The sequence below is a fragment of the Accipiter gentilis genome, chromosome 26 (genome assembly GCF_929443795.1).
Source record: "Accipiter gentilis chromosome 26, bAccGen1.1, whole genome shotgun sequence".
Classification (NCBI taxonomy): Eukaryota; Metazoa; Chordata; class Aves; order Accipitriformes; family Accipitridae; genus Astur; species Astur gentilis.
In genome coordinates, this window is record NC_064905.1 from 319,800 (window position 1) to 340,483 (window position 20,684).

At 38.1% G+C, this 20,684-nt stretch overlaps 1 protein-coding gene across 17 annotated transcripts in view; it reads right to left on the bottom strand.

The window, feature by feature from the left end:
* The window catches only part of ANKHD1 (ankyrin repeat and KH domain containing 1), a 119,037-nt gene that overhangs the window by 44,494 nt on the left and 53,859 nt on the right, over window positions 1-20,684 (bottom strand). For 12 of the 17 annotated variants that reach the window (XM_049830090.1, XM_049830085.1, XM_049830087.1 and 9 more), the window contains exons 8-15: window positions 18,522-18,759; window positions 18,107-18,298; window positions 16,569-16,678; window positions 10,435-10,494; window positions 6,526-6,613; window positions 5,780-5,907; window positions 5,469-5,612; window positions 4,681-4,783 (exon numbers count right to left, since the gene is read on the bottom strand). In XM_049830090.1, the coding sequence (XP_049686047.1) occupies window positions 4,681-4,783; window positions 5,469-5,612; window positions 5,780-5,907; window positions 6,526-6,613; window positions 10,435-10,494; window positions 16,569-16,678; window positions 18,107-18,298; window positions 18,522-18,759 (1,063 nt within the window). The remainder of the gene's footprint in view (window positions 1-4,680; window positions 4,784-5,468; window positions 5,613-5,779; window positions 5,908-6,525; window positions 6,614-10,434; window positions 10,495-16,568; window positions 16,679-18,106; window positions 18,299-18,521; window positions 18,760-20,684) is intronic. The other 5 variants (XM_049830095.1, XM_049830091.1, XM_049830084.1 and 2 more) reach the window with 1 other exon arrangement.

Below are 20,684 nucleotides of genomic sequence, written 5' to 3' on the forward strand. Positions count from 1 at the left end.
AGGGTTTTTTTAAAAATCTGATTTCACCCAGAAATCGAGAATTAGATTTGCAGTCTGCAATTAAAATTCACCAGCCTCATCAACAGGAATAAGATTAATTCAATATTGAATTTTCATGAAAATTCGATATTTAACTGTAATTCAAAACAGTAAGAAATTCAGCTCTAAGAACCTGGGGAAACAATCAGTCAATCCATATACACACAAATGCAAAGTACAGTATTATATAATCTGGCTAAGTGGACAATAAAAAAAAAAGCCTACTTTTTCCAAGTAAATTCATCTGCTACATTGTTTTTAATACATACTCAGTTCTTCTTTAAAAAGAACAGGACAATTTGTGGAGGGCTGAATGATGAGATGAGTTTGTATTTTCACTACATTCCTCCTGTGAACCATGCAGTATTTCTGCCAATCTTTATCACTCCTGCAGCTGTTTCTATGGAAAACTTGCAGGGAAGAGGTGCAATGATATCCAACAGGCAATGGTTACATGGCTGAAACCAAGCCAAACTTTCTGACAGTCAAAAACATGAGTTACCTTCCAGTATTAGTTGTCTTCCCAAGTTTCCTCTGGTGGCTTGACACTATCTAACTGGAAAATTGCCAAGTTGTAATTAAATTAGTTGGTGGCAAGCAGGTGACTGAAGCTTCAAAGGAGCAGAATTTCAAAAATCACTGTGAAAATATTTTTATACGCTTGTGCTCTTAGGGACCTACGCGTGTCTTGATTTTAAATCATCTGCTTGCACTGCTAAAGATTTGCGTAAAAGAATAACAAGTCTGTAAGTCTACTAAGAAAGTACTAGTGAAGTTAGAAAGCCATGAGGCATGGACTGTTAAATTTCATTTGGTAACTCATCCTGGATAACTGGGTCAGCTGCTGAGCCAGGCAGAAAATAAGAGGAAGTGGCAAGAGTTAATGAGAAGATGTTGAAGCACATGAAACAATGAACAGGCAGCTGGACTGTGCACTAGAGAAGTCTGAAAGGAGTCAGAATGGAAAAGCAAGAATATCAGCTTGCCTTTTTAATACCTTCACTTCAATGAGAACAATATAATCTTTCTAGTTCTACTGTTAACTTGGCCCCTATTTCAATTAAATCACACAATGTACGAGATCTTTGCCAGTATATAACTCAGTATTAGGCATAAAAGTCAGATATTGGAGTATAAAATATTTATTGAATTTGTAGCTACTGAAGCTATGTAGAATTTGTTTTTCTTTCCTTTCTCCAAGCCATTAGAGTGTTAGATTTAGCACAGGGATACAGGGGATACCGTATATTGAAGGTCTAACTTAAAAAGTTTACGGCTTCCAAAAATCCTACTCAACTTTAAGGGAACTCTAGTCTCCTTCCCAGGGATCAAAGGCAGACGTAGGAGGCTTTCAACATGAATAACTTAAGTCTATTACATCTTCTGGAATTCTAAGAAAACACGCACCCCAAATAAGAAACACTGCAAGTTACTGCCCACTTAAAAACAACACTAGAGAAGTCTAATGACAGCATGTTGATAGGTTTTAAGCACTCAGTTAAGACCTATTAGTTCATTTGTAAGCACAATTTCAGATTAGCTATTGAAGTAAAACAAAGCTGGAGAAAAACTTACAAAATAACTGACACCTCAGCCTCCAAAAATAGACTATTTTAAATTTTGACATGTTTAAAAACACCTTACATAGTTCAAATATTTCAACTATGAAAACAATCTTGCTGCTTTCCATAGAGTTCCTGAGCATCCTCTTGTTGCACTAGTGCGTTGTTTTTCAATAATGTTCTAAAAACATGCCACGGGTTCAAGCCACTCTGCTCACCAGGCACACTCTGCGCAAGACTAAGGCAGAATCACAGACACTGCCAGGAGCTTCAGATCCCACTCTTACTAAACATTAGCTTGCATTTGCAAATTAGACAAGATTATCAACGGCAACACTATTACACCAGCTGATTTCCTGAAGAAATCCAACAGCATTCATTTTGACCATTTCACATGCTGGGCACCGAGACCCCTCGCCCCAGGGAACAAGATGCAGGGGCACTTGGAGCTGCATCATAGCCACTGTGCTTTACAACCTTTGCAGTATAAAGCAGGAGTGACCCTCTGCTCCTGCAGAAATAGCCCATTTGTTTTTTCTAGCCAAAAGGCTCTCCGTGTTGAGCTGCCACATCAGAATTGCCACTGGCTGCTGAGCAATTCTGACCACATTCAAATGAGGGCAGCAGCAAGTACAAAACACCAGGGAAGGAATCTCCTGCCTCTCTCCATGAAAGCCCAGAGCTCAACTTCACTGGGATTTCACTTTTACATGGACACAATAGACACATGCTAAACATAGTGCATTAAAAACGATCCTTCCTAAGCATGTAAGAGTTGAGGTCTGTTCAGTCCTGTGAACTAATTCCCCTGCTTCTTTCACCTGATTTTTCTTCAGCTCTTTAGGAGGTTACCATCTTTGTGTACTACTTTTATCTAAGTCTCTCTAGATCCACTGTCAGCTCTGAAATGTTTTTTTTCAGTTGCTAAACATTGATATTAAATCCTTTGCCAAATAATTATTCTAATGCCAACTATTCCATATGCCTTCTTTACTGAAGAATAATAATGTAAGTCAAAATTAGACCATAGATGCCTCTTGAAAAAACCTCACACATTATTTGAATCGTAACAGTAACATACAAGTGTATTGTAGTTTTACACTCGACTTGCCAAGAACTCTTCAGGAAACAAGTTGTTACTATGGCATTTCTTGCAAAACTAATACAGGCCCTTAAAAATCAGACTGCATTGAGGTTAAGAAGGCTAGGTGCTCCTCTCCTTCCTCCAAGTAGTTAAGAGTTTATACAAAAACTCAGAGGGCTACTTCTAACTGTGAAGGCAAGAAATGTGTCTTCCCCAGGATAAACTGTTTTGTTACATAAGAACTTACAACTGCTTCCCCTCCCCCCTCCCATGGACATAACGAACATGTCTTTATTCACACCCTCTTTTGCCCCTCGTCTCCTAAGAAGTCCAACAATGAAAGATCGGTATATTAAAGCCACGTGTGTATAACAAGTTAAGAATGGAAGTTCAGCAAAGAACACTAACTCTATCAAAGTTAAAGTAGCAGAGTGGTATCACTACAATCATCACACGGTGTTTACCACAAAAATACCATTTTTCCCCTAAGGATCTGAGATACACAACAGGTTTGCACACAAAGTTTTCAGGAATGCTTCATCAGCCCAATGACACATTTCAGATTACTACTTCTCTTGCAACGCATCACACATTAGTTCTGCTGACACGCGTGAAGCATGTCTTGAAACACTGAGAACTACTAGATCTCTCTGTGCCAGTTCCAACAACACAGTACTTCTAAAAACATGTCTAAAGTATGTGCTGACATTTGCATTAAGGTGTTGTGGTTTTTTTTAAATGAGAGCTATTTCTTAAACTACAATCAACTATTTGCTTTTCATAATTTGATTAAATAACATGAGACTTTAAACTTATAACTTTAGTTGATACTGAGTCAGAAGACTAATCTCTCATTGATTCCTATGCATCACAAAATGTACTTCCAGAACACTAACCCACTTCGCAATGCTAATAGTTATTTAATTGTAAGGGCATGCACATACTGGTATATAGCTTTTTGCTGTTTTATTTGAACCAGAAGTTGCATATTCTTTTCATTTGTTCGGTACTCATTTTTATGAAATCCAAAATATCAAGTGTTGCATATCCTAAGAAAATGATACAATAACTGCATTAGAGAAGTCACACACATGGCATATATGCATGGAGGGAGTCATGGCTGCACACTTAAATACCATTAGGTACACAATTTTTTTCCTTTCTTCATTTGTGCCCTTGGGGTTTTTTTGTTTGTTCGTTTTAGGAAGCACTGAGCACTTCCAGAATAAAGGAATTAAGTAAAGCTAGCTAATAGAGCTTTGGATACTATAATATTTAATATTCAAAACTGTACATCATTAGGAGCTGCAGTTTGTAACTTTCCACTTGAGAATCTGCTGCTCTTTCTGAGCTGACTTAGCAGACATGATGAATTTGTTACAGAACCCATAGCTAGAAACAAACTGCTAAATTCACCATTTAATGACTGCAAATAGTTTTAACCAGTCAGTTCAACCATGGTCAAAGCAAAAACCCTGATGTTATGATCACTTACAAGAGTACTATAACTAATACAAGAAAGATTCTCCTGTAAGTAGATCTGCATTGGCTTTTTACAGTGCTAACGTGTTTGCATTGCTACTGTAGGAACAGAAAAAAGTTGATTTATCAAGTTCATGGACAATAGTTTCAACTATTCTAGATAACCAATGTACAATATTTAAAAAGTAAACACCACACCTAGAGTTTATTCAAGTTTTTTATCAGTCTGCACTATGGCAGTTACCACCATCATTCTCTTCCAAAAAATTAGAATAAGCATAATTCTAATAAATTAGAATAAGCATAACAAAATTAGAATAACCAGTGTTACTTTACTGTAGAATACAAGAAAATAAGCAAAACCTATGCACTGCATAAAATACTTTGTTATACTTCATTAGAGGTGTTCAAGAATTGATGGAGTAGACTATACTATGCATAATCTCTAACAAAATTGTCCCCAGCCTATCAGTTTCCAAACTCCATATATTCTCCAAGTGGCTACATACTAACCTTTCACCACTCCCAAGAGAGGTGGCGAGTTCTCTTGAGGGGTTCTGTCAGGTTCCTGGGGGGGTACAACCATAGCAAGTGTATGCACCGGTACACGTGGAACCTTAAAACAAAGCCACAGACAGACACTCAGATAAAAAAAAAAACTTTTAAATGAACCAGATCTTAAAGTGTTAATACAAAGATACATTTCTACAGCAGACCTCCATTCCACGCTTCCCAAACTGTGTATGCTATGCTACCTCTTGCTATGACCTGTCCCATGCTATTTTATTGTGGATAATATGTCAAAGTTAACTATGTTACTCTTCACAAAATCCTGGGTTGTATAGGCTGGAAAACTTAATATCTTTAGGCTTTTAATCAACTAACTCCCCTGGAAAGCTACCTCTCCAAACCTGCAGAATTCTAAATTAACACAATATATTTTCTTTCATATAACAAACAAAATCAGCAACAACATTTGAGGGGTGCTGTCACAACAGTTTGGAACTGTTGAAACAAAATACTAAGCAAACGCAAACAAGAAAATAATATTCTTTTGAGATACCAGGTTTGGGACTATCCTAAGGAGCAGAAAAGAGAGCAAATTTCGTGCACTCTTCAGGATGCTGCAGACAGTACCAATCAACTTTCTCACTCTCTACCATTTTCAAATGCGTAGACTTTTTTTAATTCTTTCCACTGTTCATGTTCACATCTAAATTAACGTCAGAAGGTAACTACTAAGAAAATGCTTCTTTGCAACATTCATAGTGATATTTAAAAAAGAATTCCTTATTCCTTACCTGAGACTGATCCTGAGATGGAGGTGTGAGCTGAGACAAGTCTGCTGCAGGAACCGACAAAACATTGTTTGGGTAATCCAGCAAGTAAGAAACAACATTTGTATGTCCTCCTTTGGCGGCTTCAATGAGCATTGTTGAGCCATCCTGAAGTGAGATTTTTAGAAATAAAAAGCCAGAAGATTAATTTTGCTACCTGGTGTAGCACATAAGATATGAATTAGACCATTTAAAAATGCACATTTACTAATCCATTAAATCACCTACATGATTCTTTCAGTACCTATGATAAATGCATAGTTTTAAATGAATACCTTGAGCCGATGAGTAGGATCTGCACCATGAGCCAGAAGGAGCTCAACAACTGCCAGGTGGCCTCCGGCACATGCCAGTGACACCACCGTGTGGTCATTATTAGCTGTAGCCCTGTTAACATTGGCACCTATAAAGAGAAGATCTCAGAATTAAACACAAGGAAATTATTTTAAAAAGAAAGTATCAACAAGTACAGTATTTTCTGGAACAGAGGTAAACTTTCCTACTCTTCCTAATTCATACACACTTCTAGGGTAAAAGCAAGGGATTTTGAATAACTGATGGCTTCTACACATCACCCTCTTCATCTTGTAAAGTTACAAGGCAGTACTAACAGTAACAGTGGGCCTCATAAGTGGTAAGAGAGGGGGAACACAGTGTACAAAGCACAACTTTTAAATTTTCATCCTAAGCACTTATCAGTGTCCCTACATGGTGCAGTTTTTACTGTTTCAGACAGTACTTGAGGATGTGTGTTTTCTGAAGGAGGAAGTGCTTTTCTTAAGAAACTGAAAATATTTGCTGTACTTCAGTTCTATTTATTAATTTGTACAACAGAGTAGGAAAAGTAAGTAGCAAAATTTTTTGATTCCTTGTATCATGAACTAAACGAAATTCAAAAACCCTTAACCATTTGACAAATGCTTACATATACACAACCAGATTAGTTTTGAAGAAGGATCACAAACATTCAGTAAAGTGCCATTTTAAGTTTTTTAATTAGTTATTTAAACTAGTATTTTACCTTTGCTAATAAGGAATTGCACAGTGCATAAATGACCAGCTCGTGCAGCCTTCATAAGTGGGGTTCTCCCGCCTTCAGATTCATGTTCCTATTGTAAAGGAGAAATAACAGATGTATAAATGGGCAAATATTATATCACTGTTTCAGCTTTTGGACCATCTCGTGATGGGACCAGAATTACCTGTCTCAGTAGCAGATCTATCTTATAAGCTGACTGGAATCAATATAAACTGACTGGAATCAATTTTCCTGTTAACTTAAATACTGAGTCACACTGTCAAAAAGCATTAAGACTGCATCCATACTGTTATCACACAAGGAAGTTTCCCTACTTACATAGCCCTTTTTATTTTAGTGTTCAAATGCATAACATACTTGAGAACAGTAACATCTTGTTTCCTCCTCAAAAAGGAAAGACCATTTAACAGAAATATCATCCAGCATCAAGCAGTATACAAATAACTAGGAACTGATGTGCAATAGTTCTGAGAGCTGTCACACACTGCATGCCAGACCTTTAAAACTGCAGTGACGTCTGAAGTGCAGACAACATTTTTAAAACACACTGAAGAGGATCAGCAACAAAAATGAGACAAATCACTGCAGATCACAAAAAGTCTCTGAATAAGAGGACTGGAGAATAAAGTAGAAAGAAGACAAAAGGATGATACAAACCAACAAAAAGGAAATGAGTGACAAGAACAATTTTCTAATTTAAAAAGTTTCTGAATATTAGAAGGATGTGGCTGAATACAACTGCACTAGAGAAGTTACAGAACTAGAAAATTTGCCTGCTATGTAGACATATCAATACCACAAAGAATGCTGACTAGAATGTATCAACCCTCCCACAGCAACAAGGGGAGAGAACATAATCTTCCAGGGAGTGTTTGTATTTACGCTCTGAATATTCAGGCTGATCAATAATATACTTGGACCATGGGCTTTTTTAATTAAATATCTGGGAAGCCAAGCTCTAAATTCACTATGTACTTCTGGAATTGCATGTATATCTGACAGTGAAAGTTAACATTTAGTACTGACTGTGGATGAAACTGTTATTTACAAATATAAAAGGACAAGAATAGATTTGACAGAACAAATCAACTCCTTCCCATAGTTTCAGTATTCCTGAAAACTCTGCATATGCCCACTGTCATATAGCTTGCTTTGGTTGCAAGCTGCACCGTACAGTTAGCTTTCTGTTCATACCCTCAGTGAAAAAGTGTCTTGACTGGATCTCCTGTTGGAGACAGACCCCATGCAGAAAACACAAACCAATCCTTTGCTGTAACAAGGGTTACACTACCCCTCTCCTGTGAGCTTTGGAAAGAGCAGAAACGCTCTGCTCCTCCGCCTTCATAAGAACTTTGTATTATTGTACACCGCTTTAACACATGTTTAAACACCACATTAGCGCTCTGATTTCTTTGCTTACTTGGTAGTATGATGCGTAAGTGCACACATGCAGATAGGAAGCCTTACTACTTACAGACCTACTAAAGTCACCTTTTTTTTATTTTTTCAATAAGTAGTTTCCACTCCCAGGGCAAATGACTGCTTAGCTGTCGATAAATATATGCATACTTTTGGATTGTCTGCATGTCAGAAATATCTGCAGGACACGTAAAACTAATTATGTTAGTATGTGGCCCTGTGATGTGCAAGACTTAGTAGCGTGCCCTTGAGCTCTGATGCTTACTCTGGTATTTGACATAGTTTTTCCTTCCTCAGCCACTGCCAATAGATCATAAAAAGCCAGATGCTGCTGTTTGCCTTATGCACAGTAAACCCCTGGTATTGCTAGCAAATCACTCTCAAAGCAGGTATGGATGCAAAGAACTATTGAACATCGCTCCACTCACTGAGCAGGACCAGAAACAATTTAATACACCTTCCTAAATCCCCACTGATGCAACAACAAAAGATGACAAGAAGCAAAATTTATTTTAGGTCATCTTAGCTATATTTAAGATAGATGAAAGACATCCTATATTGCCTTCAAATGTATCATTTTAGATAACTAGCAGTAAGATATCATTATTTGTAACATTCTCTATTCCTAGCAGATCACTGTTGAAGTCTTAAACACAGATGTCAGGAGGCTTCCTCATTTAAATGCAATGCAGTGATTCTGCCCAGTTTAACCAACTGTCACTTCATCAAGCAGGCAGAACTTGATCCTCAACTATTATGCACTTCAAATTCTTGCAGTACTGTACACATCATCAGTTCAGCCATACTAAACCATTTGTATGCCCACCTGCTGTAGATCTTCAAAAGTTATTACATTTTGATGGTATTTTTCACACCGGAATATAGAAATGCTTATTTTATTTTAAGATGAAATTAGTTCTATGACTTCAGCACTCTACTTACCCCTAATAAAGGCTAACAGCATCAGCTCAAGCTTTAAACGTAAAACATCTAGAACAAGCCAAAACAAGAAGCTGAGCCACTGTAGTACCTTCGTCTACTCACATCCTTTCTTTTACCTAGAATAGCCATAAATTTCAAAGACTTTTCTTCTTAGCTGTAGTAGATAATCAAAATCAGGACAGACAACATGAAAGCTGACCAAAAGCATCCCCCCCATCAGCTTTCCAATACGCTTCTTCCTTGTATTAATATGAAGTACATGCAAATGCTTATTTTCTAAGAACAAAAACTAGCAAGGAGTACTCATCTCCAAAGACATATTTTCCCCAGCTATCTGCACTATAGACCTCATCACAGTATTGTGTCTCTCTTCACTGCTCCAATCCTGAGAAATACTGCAGTTAGTATGATAAGAAAGAGGTATAAAGGAGAACATCTATGCCACCTTTGACTAGAAAAGCCAGTCTCTAAACACTTGAGTAATGTGCTCTCCTGCTAGTTCTGCTTGAATAGAAAGAAAGTCCGAGAAGAATTTTCTGTAGGTTTGGGTACCAGATGGAGAGGAAGGGGAAAGCAAGAGTATTACCCAAATCAGGTAAGAGTTTACATTATCTAAACTTTTTCCACTGGGACTCAAAAAGGAGATGCGAATCCAGTCATCAATAATTATTTCCTTTCTAGACAAATGAATACTTCAGACAGCAGAGCAAAAGCAGTGTCATCAGAAGCATCTAATGACAATCATTGATATTTTTTATTCTTGACTTTTGAGTTCTCTGTTTCATCCAATTCCAAGATCAGTTACATAAGGGCTTTCCTGCCCCCATTATTCTCCTTGATTCACAAGTATTCATGGTTGGCAAGTATTCACTAGGATATTTTTCTCGAGTTTCCAATGTCATCTGTTATTTAAAAGTTCTAGAACAAAATTTGCATTTTCAAAGTAAAGGTCCAACTGCTCTCTTCAACAAGCCTCTCTCATCCATGACAACAGTGAATATTTAACAGAAATCTAAATGTTATTCTAAGCAAAATGATTTAGACAAAGTTTTTGATACCAGACAATACAGTTCTTAATACTATGCCACTTTGCTCATTTTCAAGATTGAACTCCTATCAAGAGATACAGTATTCTAGCAGTTACCAACCTAATTGTCCCAGATAACCTTCCTGAGATATGTAGCAAACCAGTATTTCAGAAGCACCTAAAAACTCAACTAGGCCTCTAGTTTAAAGTAAATATCTGAAAACGGAAGACCTTACAGGAAGCTAGGTATGTACTAACAGGTTTAACATAGCTACTTGTGCTAATAAACTCAACTTGCTGCATTTGTGATGGTTGAGATACTGTTTTTTCAAAATAGGGCTTTAGAAAACTCAACAGAAGGGAAAATGCAGGACAAAGATGACATGTCTAGCCTACACAGCGAGTCTTTGTATTTTTCAAGAAATTTAGATGCCTTAAAGCCATGCTTATTGTTAGCATGTATCCTGAGGCTGCAGCTTACAAGCATCAAAGGCCAACCTCACCTGATGCTTGCCCGGCTCTATGCCCTCCAAAATAGTCTTCTTTAAGTCCTCCTGTTTGTCCTGTGAAAGAAAAAGAAGAACTCACGGCTCTTGTTCTACAAATAGATATTGTTCTTGGTCATGAAGACCTGGAATATGAACTTAAATGGATCAGATCCACCAGCTGAAAACTCTGTTTTGCTGGAATTAGGCAAGCAAGCACAAAGGTAAGACCAAGCAATGCAGCTCTCCTACCACAAGCCATTCAGATTCATAAAGAGAGCACAAAGGTCATACAAAGCATCTCATTAAATACAGATGACTTTTTGTTCACTACTGGCAAAAGAGAGGATTTCATTGTACTTTGCAGCATCCAGAGACTGCAACACAACATCCAAAGGTGTTAACTACAAAAATTAGCTTCACATGTCCTACAACCTTTTGCTTTATTTGTAGAAGACTGAGGGCCAAGTCTAAAAAGACCTGAAATCCCTGACCGTCCCCTGATGGTTCAAGAAACAGTACTGAAAAACATGCCAGCCTCTCAGATTCCTCACTATAACAACAACATAGCTATCTCCAAGCATGGTTTCACTCAAATCCATAAAGTATTGACTACTTTTGTAGATGTTTAAGTGCTGCCTTATGCACACATGACTGTCATACAGATAAAGGAAAGCGAGTTTCTAATTAAGGAGCCATGTTAGTGTGAGGGATGTTATCAGCTGAAGGCAAAGCAATGATCCATGCAATGACAAAAACTTTTCTGTCTAAAAATATTTTGTCATAGGGGAAGAATCAAGATGTAGCTTGGCATGCCTGTTTGGTTCTGGGTGGTTTGGTTTTTTTTGCAACTGGAGTTATGTGTACGCCAGGTAGCCAGTTTTAGTCTTTGAAGAAAAGCCATGCATGGAATTTTAACAAGTATAAAGAGCTTTGGGGAGAGCTTGACAGTGTAAAATGAGAAGAATGCAAGGATGAAGCTGCCCTGAGGGGTCCTCCTCTGTCTCTCAACTTCAGCATAAAAGCACCCAACTCCAGCACTAGATCAACTCTCCTGTGCAGCAGAGACTCATGTACAGCTGCAAGGCAGCCCAGATTAGAAAATGCCAATTTAAAACTCTTTTCTGTACATCCCAGTTGAGAAAACCTGGGATCTTCTCAGTGTCCAAAAAAGAAGAATCTCTCTTTTGTTTTCAGCTACACTGAAACAGACAAAGATGCAACTACCTTGTCAAGAGCAGTCTCACTTTCAAAAAGGAGACTGGAATCTCCAGTGTACAACATTTCATCAAGGTCTGATTCTACATTAAAAGGGAACAGGCATACAAACAGACACTTTTAGTTTACAGAAAGGTATACAGCTTAAAAGCAGGGTATTTCCTCTTATTAAATATCACCAGTACTCTTTGTGAGCTTTACAGTCCTTAACCTAGCTCCTGTGAGAACATAGATGCAATACGCATGTCTTACCTTACACAAGCTTTGAGACAAAGGCAACTTCTAGTAAAGACGCAAAGAAGAAGAAGAAGAAGAAGAAGAAGAAGAAGAAGAAGAAGAAGAAGAAGAAGAAGAAGAAGAAGAAGAAAAAAAAGAGAACTCTTACAGGAAAAACAAACATCTCCTCTCACCTTTGAGATTAGACAAATCCTTGCCATACAGGTAGATAGCTGTATTACTGAAGTGCTGGTCATTTTTTCCTGAAGCTATTAAACCATACCACCACTTAGAAAAAATGCTTTTTATCAAATCATACTTCAGAGTTCTAACCTCCAAAATTTTACACCTATTAATCACAAAATCTTTTGTCCCCATAAAGAAGTTTATAAACAAGTAAAATGCACATTCGGTCCAGTGGCAGGAGTTCAGACTAGGACCCTGAAAGTCTCTAGTCCTGCAGGCAATAAAGGAACTAGAATGAAACTAAGGCACAGATGGGATCACAGGCTGAAGTCTTCAGATGTGCCACATATTAAGTCATACATATACTTGGCAAAGCAAGCTGATTTCAAAATGCATACATTAACGAGGAAAGGTGTAGGCCTGCCAAGCTCGTTTTGCTACAGATTTTGACAGGCAAACTTTGTCTCTGTAAGGACATGGAAGAGACATATCCCTTAAAGAAGAGGATCAGAAAAGCATGAGAGTAATTGGTAACAAGCCAGACTTCATAAACGATTAGTCACAAGAAGATACAAATTCATCAAAATACCATACACGATTGAGCAGCTCTCCAGCAGACGGAAACAGATAAGCATTTACTCTGACACTGTTCATTTCTACTGTAACTTGCCGCTGCAGAGTTTTAAGGAAAAATTAACCACAAACCAAAGAAAGTTCACCTTAGCCATCATTTTCTTTTTGTTCTCCTGGTTCTTATAAAGCCATATTCCTTAATGAATTTAACAGGAGCTCTCAAGATTTTCACTGGTTCTTGAACTGAATTACATATTTGATATCTAGGGCAGAGGATCAGTCCCTGAAAAGCAAGAGTTCCCATTTTCTACTTGCAAGAACAACAGCTTTTTTGTGCTGAGTTGTAGTGGTAATAATCGCTCCCCATTCAGACAAAACTCTACTGGGAACTAGAATCACTTGTAACATAATGATCATAAAATGGTTTGGGTTGGATGGGACCTTCAAAGACCATCTAGACCAGCCCCCTGCCATAGGCAGGGACATCTTTCACTAGACCAGGTTGCTCAAAGCCCCATCCAACCTGGCCTTGAATGGGGCATCCACAGCCTCTCCGGGCAACCTGTTCCAGTGCCTCACCACCCTCATCGTAAAACATGCTCAAACTTTAGCTCAAGGTTCTATTTTGAGATTGAGGAAACCTCAACTGGACATGAGCAACACACAAGAATCAGTTCATTAGAGTGAGCTGGGTAACTTCAGCAAAGTTGTAAGACTTCACTTTTCAATGAGCACAATACAGGAAACCCCCCTGACAAAAACATCTCCTGCCCTCTACCCATTTGGCTAACCCAGCATGAAAGAGGCTCATCTTCACACCTGGAGTCTCAAAGTGTGCACCTCAAATCACACTCAGTTCTGACCTCCTGGCAATTGAAGAGAGACCTGAGAAGCCAAGAAAGATTTGAGCTCTTAAAGTAGATCATATGCTTTCCAAATCACGGAATAAAGGCTCTGAACTGGGAAGAAATGGGAGAACTGATTGCAACAGATCTTGACAGCCACTGTTTATTTTTCCTTTAACTTAAGAGCATTTGGGGAAGAAAGATCAACTTTCTTTCCTCAATCTAGAATCAGGGAGAAGAAAAAAAAAAAACCTCATAAACTATGCTCCTTGACTTCCTGGTCTGCAATAAAACAGAATATGCAGGTGGCTCACAAAACAATAAAGTAACAACAGCAAAATCCAGTAGGGGCTACATCTCTACAGGTAAATAAAACGGGGCCAGGAGACAAGCTTAGACATGAGATACACTGGTCATTCAGATGCTTATTCCTTTGCAGCCTCCCAGGCACAGTGCTGGCCCTCTCAAGAACCACAGGGGAGAAGGTCACCAGGGACTGTTTCCAGTGGGCAGCATGGAAAGAAAATGTGACATCAAGTTAGTCTCTACTTATCTCCAAATCCTCAAACCCTCAAGAGCCCCTTCAAGATCTCATCCCACAACCCAGGGGTGTCCAATATATGCTCCCAGTATTGCATTATGAAAACACCACTCTGATGGGCTGCAACGTCACCACTGACATTCTTACGGACACAGGAGCACAACCCCAGGCTGGATAACCTGCCAGACCCAGTGCTACACAGCAGGTATGCATTCAGTGGGTGCCATTTGTCCTTGCCATCACAGAAGAGCCCTCAGCCCTGTTTTATTTTCCTGTTTAAGACATAACCAGTATTTTCCACAAAAAGGACCGTTCCACAGGAGGGTAAGATGTTGTATGTAAGATGTATCACAGTGACTGTGATATAAACCTCAGGTATAAAGAATGCTTCTGGAAAACAATGAAACATCAGTGAAAGCAATCCCAGGTAAAACTGAAGCTGCAGGATGAAAAGGGAAAGAAAAGCAACTGGAGACGTACTTTCATTTGCTATGTCTGAACACTAGGAGAGCAAAATTAACTAGACAAAGACAGACCAACCAGAGGTTTAAGTCCAGTTCTGCATTCAGTTCCCTACTCCACCACAGACTCCCTGGGACAACTTGGTGAAATCATCTAACCTCATTTAAATTATTCTTCTAGATTTCAATTTTCATTAGTAATCTCCCACAGTACTGCCAAAGAAGCTTTTTCATACTCCAGCAGTAAAGCAACACACTTCAGAAACCTTTCTCAGAACAATTAGAGAGATAACAAAACAGCTTACAACTTCTAATAAAGAAAAACAACACAGATGTTTGAAAGGAAACTACTCCAAACCCAAGGCACCTGCTGTAAGCATCACTGCAGTTTTGCAGTTATTTCCACATTTACTGACAATCAGAATTCAAAACTGGTAGATTTATATGGCAGGTCTCCCTTTCATGTGCAATTTTCCTTGCTTCCTTACTATATTTTTCTTGACAGCTCCACATTTTGATTGGCAATACAAGAAAATGCAGTAAAATAAAACCTTACTTTAGAAAGGCATGAGATTTTTCTCAGCAATACTGATCAGAACTCAATGCTAAAGGCCACAAGCACTGCTCACCTTAGTGATGAGAGGAGAAAAATAAAAATGACACAACTCTAGTAGTTTGAAGTGACATTAAAGCACCAACCCCTGCATGTTTTTTAAAGTTTATGCATAGCACTTTGTTTGTTTGTTTGAGGCTTTGCTCCTCACTGTGAGATACTTCATGGATTATATGTTTTTATAACCAAGTACTTTATTTTTTTAATAATCAATAAAACCCCCAAAACCTATCCTGCCTCTACTAAAGTGGCTGATGCTCAGTACCCAACACTGAATTGAGCAAAGTGCAGCAGGTGTGCCAAAAAACCCCACAAACACATACGCACTGCCTGCCCCCCCGCCAATAACATGATCTTCCTCCCTGGTAGGAACATATGATGCAGAACTTTACTGCAGAAGAATTAATAAGGCCTAAAAAAAAATATATTCACAAAGAGGAGTGGAAGTATTAGTAATTCACAATTACAGCATTCATTTATTTATATTTGTAAATATAAACTTAAAAAAATAAAACACTTCATTTAAGAGTGAAATTTAAGTAACTTCATTAGGATGTTGATTTACCAGGTTCAATGATAAACTCTTCTGGCATTCTTATTATCTTAAAGGAACAAAACCCCCTAAAATATCCAATGAAAACTCCAACCCCCTCCCCAAAACAAAAAAAAACCCACACAAGCAGAGAGTGTGGAAAAAGAGAATAGTGGAAGAAAAAAGAAAAAGGCAATGAAAAGAACAATCTTCTCTGCTTATGCCATATTAGAGATAAGGCTCCTAAACTCCTTTAGAAGATTAACATATCAATTGCTTTTTACTGCTTAAAAGCCAAACAAACATTATATCCCTGTAGCCGATGAAGAAGCAGTTTTAGGTCTCCCACCACATAACATGAAAAAAGTCAAGACAATTATGTAAACAACTTAGTTATGATTAAATGCATTACAGAAAATAAACTCTGTGAAAGCAATATGCTAAAACCAAGAGTTACAAGAAAGAAAAGAGATCATATTATGCTCTTCATTTAAAAGGCACTGCTTTGGGTTTTTTTGTAGTGGTGGTTTAAAAAGTTAAGAGACTCACAGTGTTCAGAAACTAACACTAAAATAAGGAAGCAGTAGCTCCTAGTACTAAAACATTTTAAATTCAGAGCAGCAGAGCAGGTAAACTCTAATCCACAAGAGTCTGGGAATACTAAAATAGCATAATGAATAAAGACAACACAGAAATATATCCTGCTAAACAATTAAACTTATGGATTATACTGAAATGAAGTTAATAAACTGTCACAAGTATAAGCTATAGCTAAAACATTTCACTTATCGGATGAAGGATTACTCAATAAGAATTTTTATTTTTTAGACCAAACAGAATATGCAGGTTTTTAAAAAAGTTTTTCATGCCTCTTTTCACACACATATGAATCTCAATTGCTAGAACAGTCTTCCTGCTCTATAAGCATAGAATGTACTTTCCCCATAAGATGCAGCAGAATTCTTACCAAATCAGCACCAGCTTGAAGCAACACATCTGCAACATCAGTATGTCCATTTTCACAGGCATAGGTCAAAGCTGTATCTCCTGTTGCTGTGGTGGCATGAACATTAGCTCCTGGAAACACAACATTATTTTTTTCTTATTGGACATCTCCTTATCAAGTATTTCATATAAGATAAACACAAAAATCAGGGCACTTTATCTGTAACAACAGCTATATCCTACTGACCAACAGCTTCCACAACCCAAGGGCATTGCTCTCATAGTAAAAAATGCTTTTGTAGTAAAAATATTCTGAGCAGAGGGGATAAGCCAAGGCTTGGAAAAAGCATGACTGGCAATCTAAGCACTTAAACCTATACGCTCACATATTCCTACGTTCCCTCTACAGCAATGAAGATTTCAGTTGTTACAACAAATAAAAGTGAATCCAGACAGTTGTCTAGACTATCCATTTGACAGGGAGCTGCATGCCAAGGAAAACCAGACAAAATGCATGTTATTGAATTAGTATTAATATTACAAGACCATACACCTCTACAAATTTCTTTTCTTCCCTGCTCTTTAAAATTGTTTGCTTTAAAACCTTTTTGTTGAAATAATTTCACTATCTTTATATATGCCAGTTACATGAAAACTATGCATGATTCTTGCTACGTAATGCATTATTCTTCAAAAGAAATGCCAATATGATTAGCCATTTCCTTATTTTCAAAGTGTGAGATATATTTAGAGACTCCCTGATACCAAAACAAGGCTCCTCAATTAACTTTCTACATTATCAGAAGTGAAGTGCAAGCAGCATTCCAAGTGAGCTGATGATGGGTGTCACATGCTGGTATCACTACACAAAGAGACACAGTTGTTACTGTCCCTTGATGAGCAGGGAGCATTACTTTCTAGAATTACAAATCCAGACAATTTTATGCTTATTCTTAGAAAGGACAAACAAATAAATCACCTCACATAACAAGGAAGATTTCCAAAGTGCAACTCCTTTTTATTTATTTATTATTTTAAGCAGTATTACTACACTTTAGTCTCTACCAACTGTAAACTGACAGATAAACATTGAAGTGTCATTTCCTCCAACTCCATCAAGATTTAACTTTTACTACTGTATAATGTAGTAGTAAAACTCATTCATCACAGAAATTCAGCAAATTCCAGAATCTGTCTTGCACACTGTTTCCCAGGGCACAATTCCTAAAATATTTGTTATTCAGGGAGACTGACTGCAGATAAACAGGCTTAGTCAAAGCAGGAGTAGCAAAAAACCAAGCATTATCTGTGTTAACATTTTGTCCTAAATCCAGTTAGCTGGAAACAATGTTCATAATGAACATTGATGTTTTTTAGATATGCAACAGATCCGGTGCTCCATGAGGCACTTCCCTCTGTTAACAGTATCAAACAATATTAAGGTGTAACATAAACTATTTTTCTTCTTGCTAAGGTATCTGAGAATATAGTTTCTTGTTACAACACTGCTACCATGTAGCCCAGATATCTTCTAAATCATCATTTGCACTGTACACTTACCTGCTGCCAGCAAGTATTTCACCAATTCAAGATGACCCTCTTGAGCAGCTTCCATCAAAGGCGTTGAGCAACCAAGTTCTATATCAGCTCCTGCCTTAATGAGGAAATCAGCTACTTCAGAAAACCCTCCACAACATGCCAGAGTAAGAGCTGTTTCCTGCGTTTCTTCTGTCTGTGCATTTATATTTGCCCCTAGGAAACAAAATAGCTGTTATTTTAACTGACTAGACACAGGGTAGGAAGGTGAATGCTCATCACCTCCACAGTTTGGGTGTTTTAGCTTTGCTCTATAGTTACAGCAACAAGCGGTGACAGCCACACACTCTAGCAGAGGCGTTTGCACAGAATACCTAGTGGCAAATGGTCAACTCTGCATTCTTCATAAAGAACGCTCAAAAAATGACAGTAATCTCACCTTGTGCCAGTAACAAGGCTACCATCTCTTCATGGCCTTCCCGGGCAGCTTCCATTAGAGGAGTATAACCTTCATCATTAACTTCCTCCAGGTTAGCTCCCCTTTCTATCAGAAGAGCTGCCAACTCCACATGTCCACCACAAGCAGCCAGAGTGAGTGGAGATTCAAATGAATCCGCAGGCATATTCACTTGAGCACCACTGTCTAAAAGCAAGCGTGCCACTTCCACATGTCCATCCTATAAAACAAAGGTCAATACAAAAATCAGGAATAGTTGAAGTCACCTGATGCTGTAGTTGCAACCACTATCATACTACATCTGAAAATGATCCTATAAAAGACAGGGTCTTTTGACTTAGGATGGTTCAGTTTATGACATAGTTATGGTAATACTTGGATTAAACGGACATTTAGGTTTCCATCTACATCTAAGTTAGGTTTAAATGCATGAGGAAAAAAGAGCTAGATATATGTTGGGTTTGGGGTTTTTTTTCTTTCTTTCTTGGGGAAGTAGGGAAACAGTTATGGGATAAGACTTTCTTAAATATCCAGCAAAACATCTGGGACACAAAAGTAACAGAGATAACAAACAAGTACCATAATAATAAACCCACTCCATAACTAAACCCCAAAACAAGCACTGAAAAAAATATATTCTTTTTCTTTGTAGTTGATTCATGGTTTCTACAGACTAAAAAAAGCTCCAACTGGCAGTTTCTAGACCTTGGGAAAGATACCTGCAGAGAAACTGAAGTGGGTTACAATGAGGTAGGTTACAGGAAGAGGGAAGACTTGAATAAATCTTAAAGGAGACTGAAAAGTGCCTTGGGGCAAAGCAATCTTTGCCATAGAGGAAAAGAGAATTGGGATCACCAGAGCAGTCTGTTTGAGCCCTTACCAAACAAAGCATATAAATGCAGCTGTCAGCCTATCAAGAAACTATTACTAAACTCCTCAAAGTTCCTTGAAAGAGACCAAGTACCAAAAAAAAAAAATCCATGTTTAACCTAAGGTGTTGTTTGTAGAGAGTCACAATACCTCTGAAAAGGGGAAAACGTAAAGAAGTTTTGGCATTAGGAAAGAAGAAACACTCACATGGTTTCCCCCTCCTACATAACTTAAGAAACTGGGACCCAAACTTGTGGAATAATTTGGAGAATAGATCTTGGAAAAGTGAAACAGATTACAAACTACACCTAATGAAGGGCAAAGGTTCGAGTCATACAAAGAGCGCTCAGTGAGATACAGAAAGTGTGACGGTCTAATCAGAGGACATTTCTTCAGCATATACAATTAATAGGATAACTTAAGGATGGAAAGGGAACTCCAAGTAAAAGACTTGAACTGAAGCATGCTCTTTCTATCTCTCAGTGGAGAGAAAACCACTTGCTGCCTTGCATACTGCAGGTATTAGGTATTAGGTGCATCACCTTGGTCACTCCATTTGCTATCCAAAGAAATGTGGGGTTCTTCCAGAAGGAGGAAACTGTCAGCCAGCTTTAATGATGTAGAACACTGTGTCCTGACACAGTGGTTCTCCTAGGATTTGACAGTTAAGCTGGATTAATTCTTTAAATTAGCCCAAATGCACACTGACAGATTTTGCTAAAAGAACTAAAGAATACTTCTTCCTGAGGAAGACATAAAAAGGGCCAATTTCAGCAGCAAGTAGCAGATGTTTTTATGTTGTCCTTGGAAGGAAATCTAAATAAAAAGTTGGGCAATATTAAAGGGAGGAAAAAACCCAAAACCAAACCAAACAAACAAAAAACCACGCCCCACCGCCCCCCCACACACACACATTAGAAGACCTCCCTGCCCAAAGTTAAAGACAGAGTTGTCCAGGCTAGGGCACTAATACCTAATGGTGATTCAGAAAGTTATAAAGCTAAGAAGAATTCCACTAATTCCCCAAATTAAAGAACTTATGTATTAAGAAAAGCAACCTCAAGCAACCTACCAGTTCCTCATTCCGATCTCACCAGAACTGTCAGGCAGTAACTCAAACAGCTAACACAGAGCTATAGAAAAGGGGGCAAGAGGGATATCAAACACACAACTCCTGTCAACATTTGTCTTAAATTGACCAGGAAGCAGGTATTAAGTAACCTGAGATTGACAGCAATCAAGTCTGTAAATTAGAGACAGGCTGCTGTTCTCCAA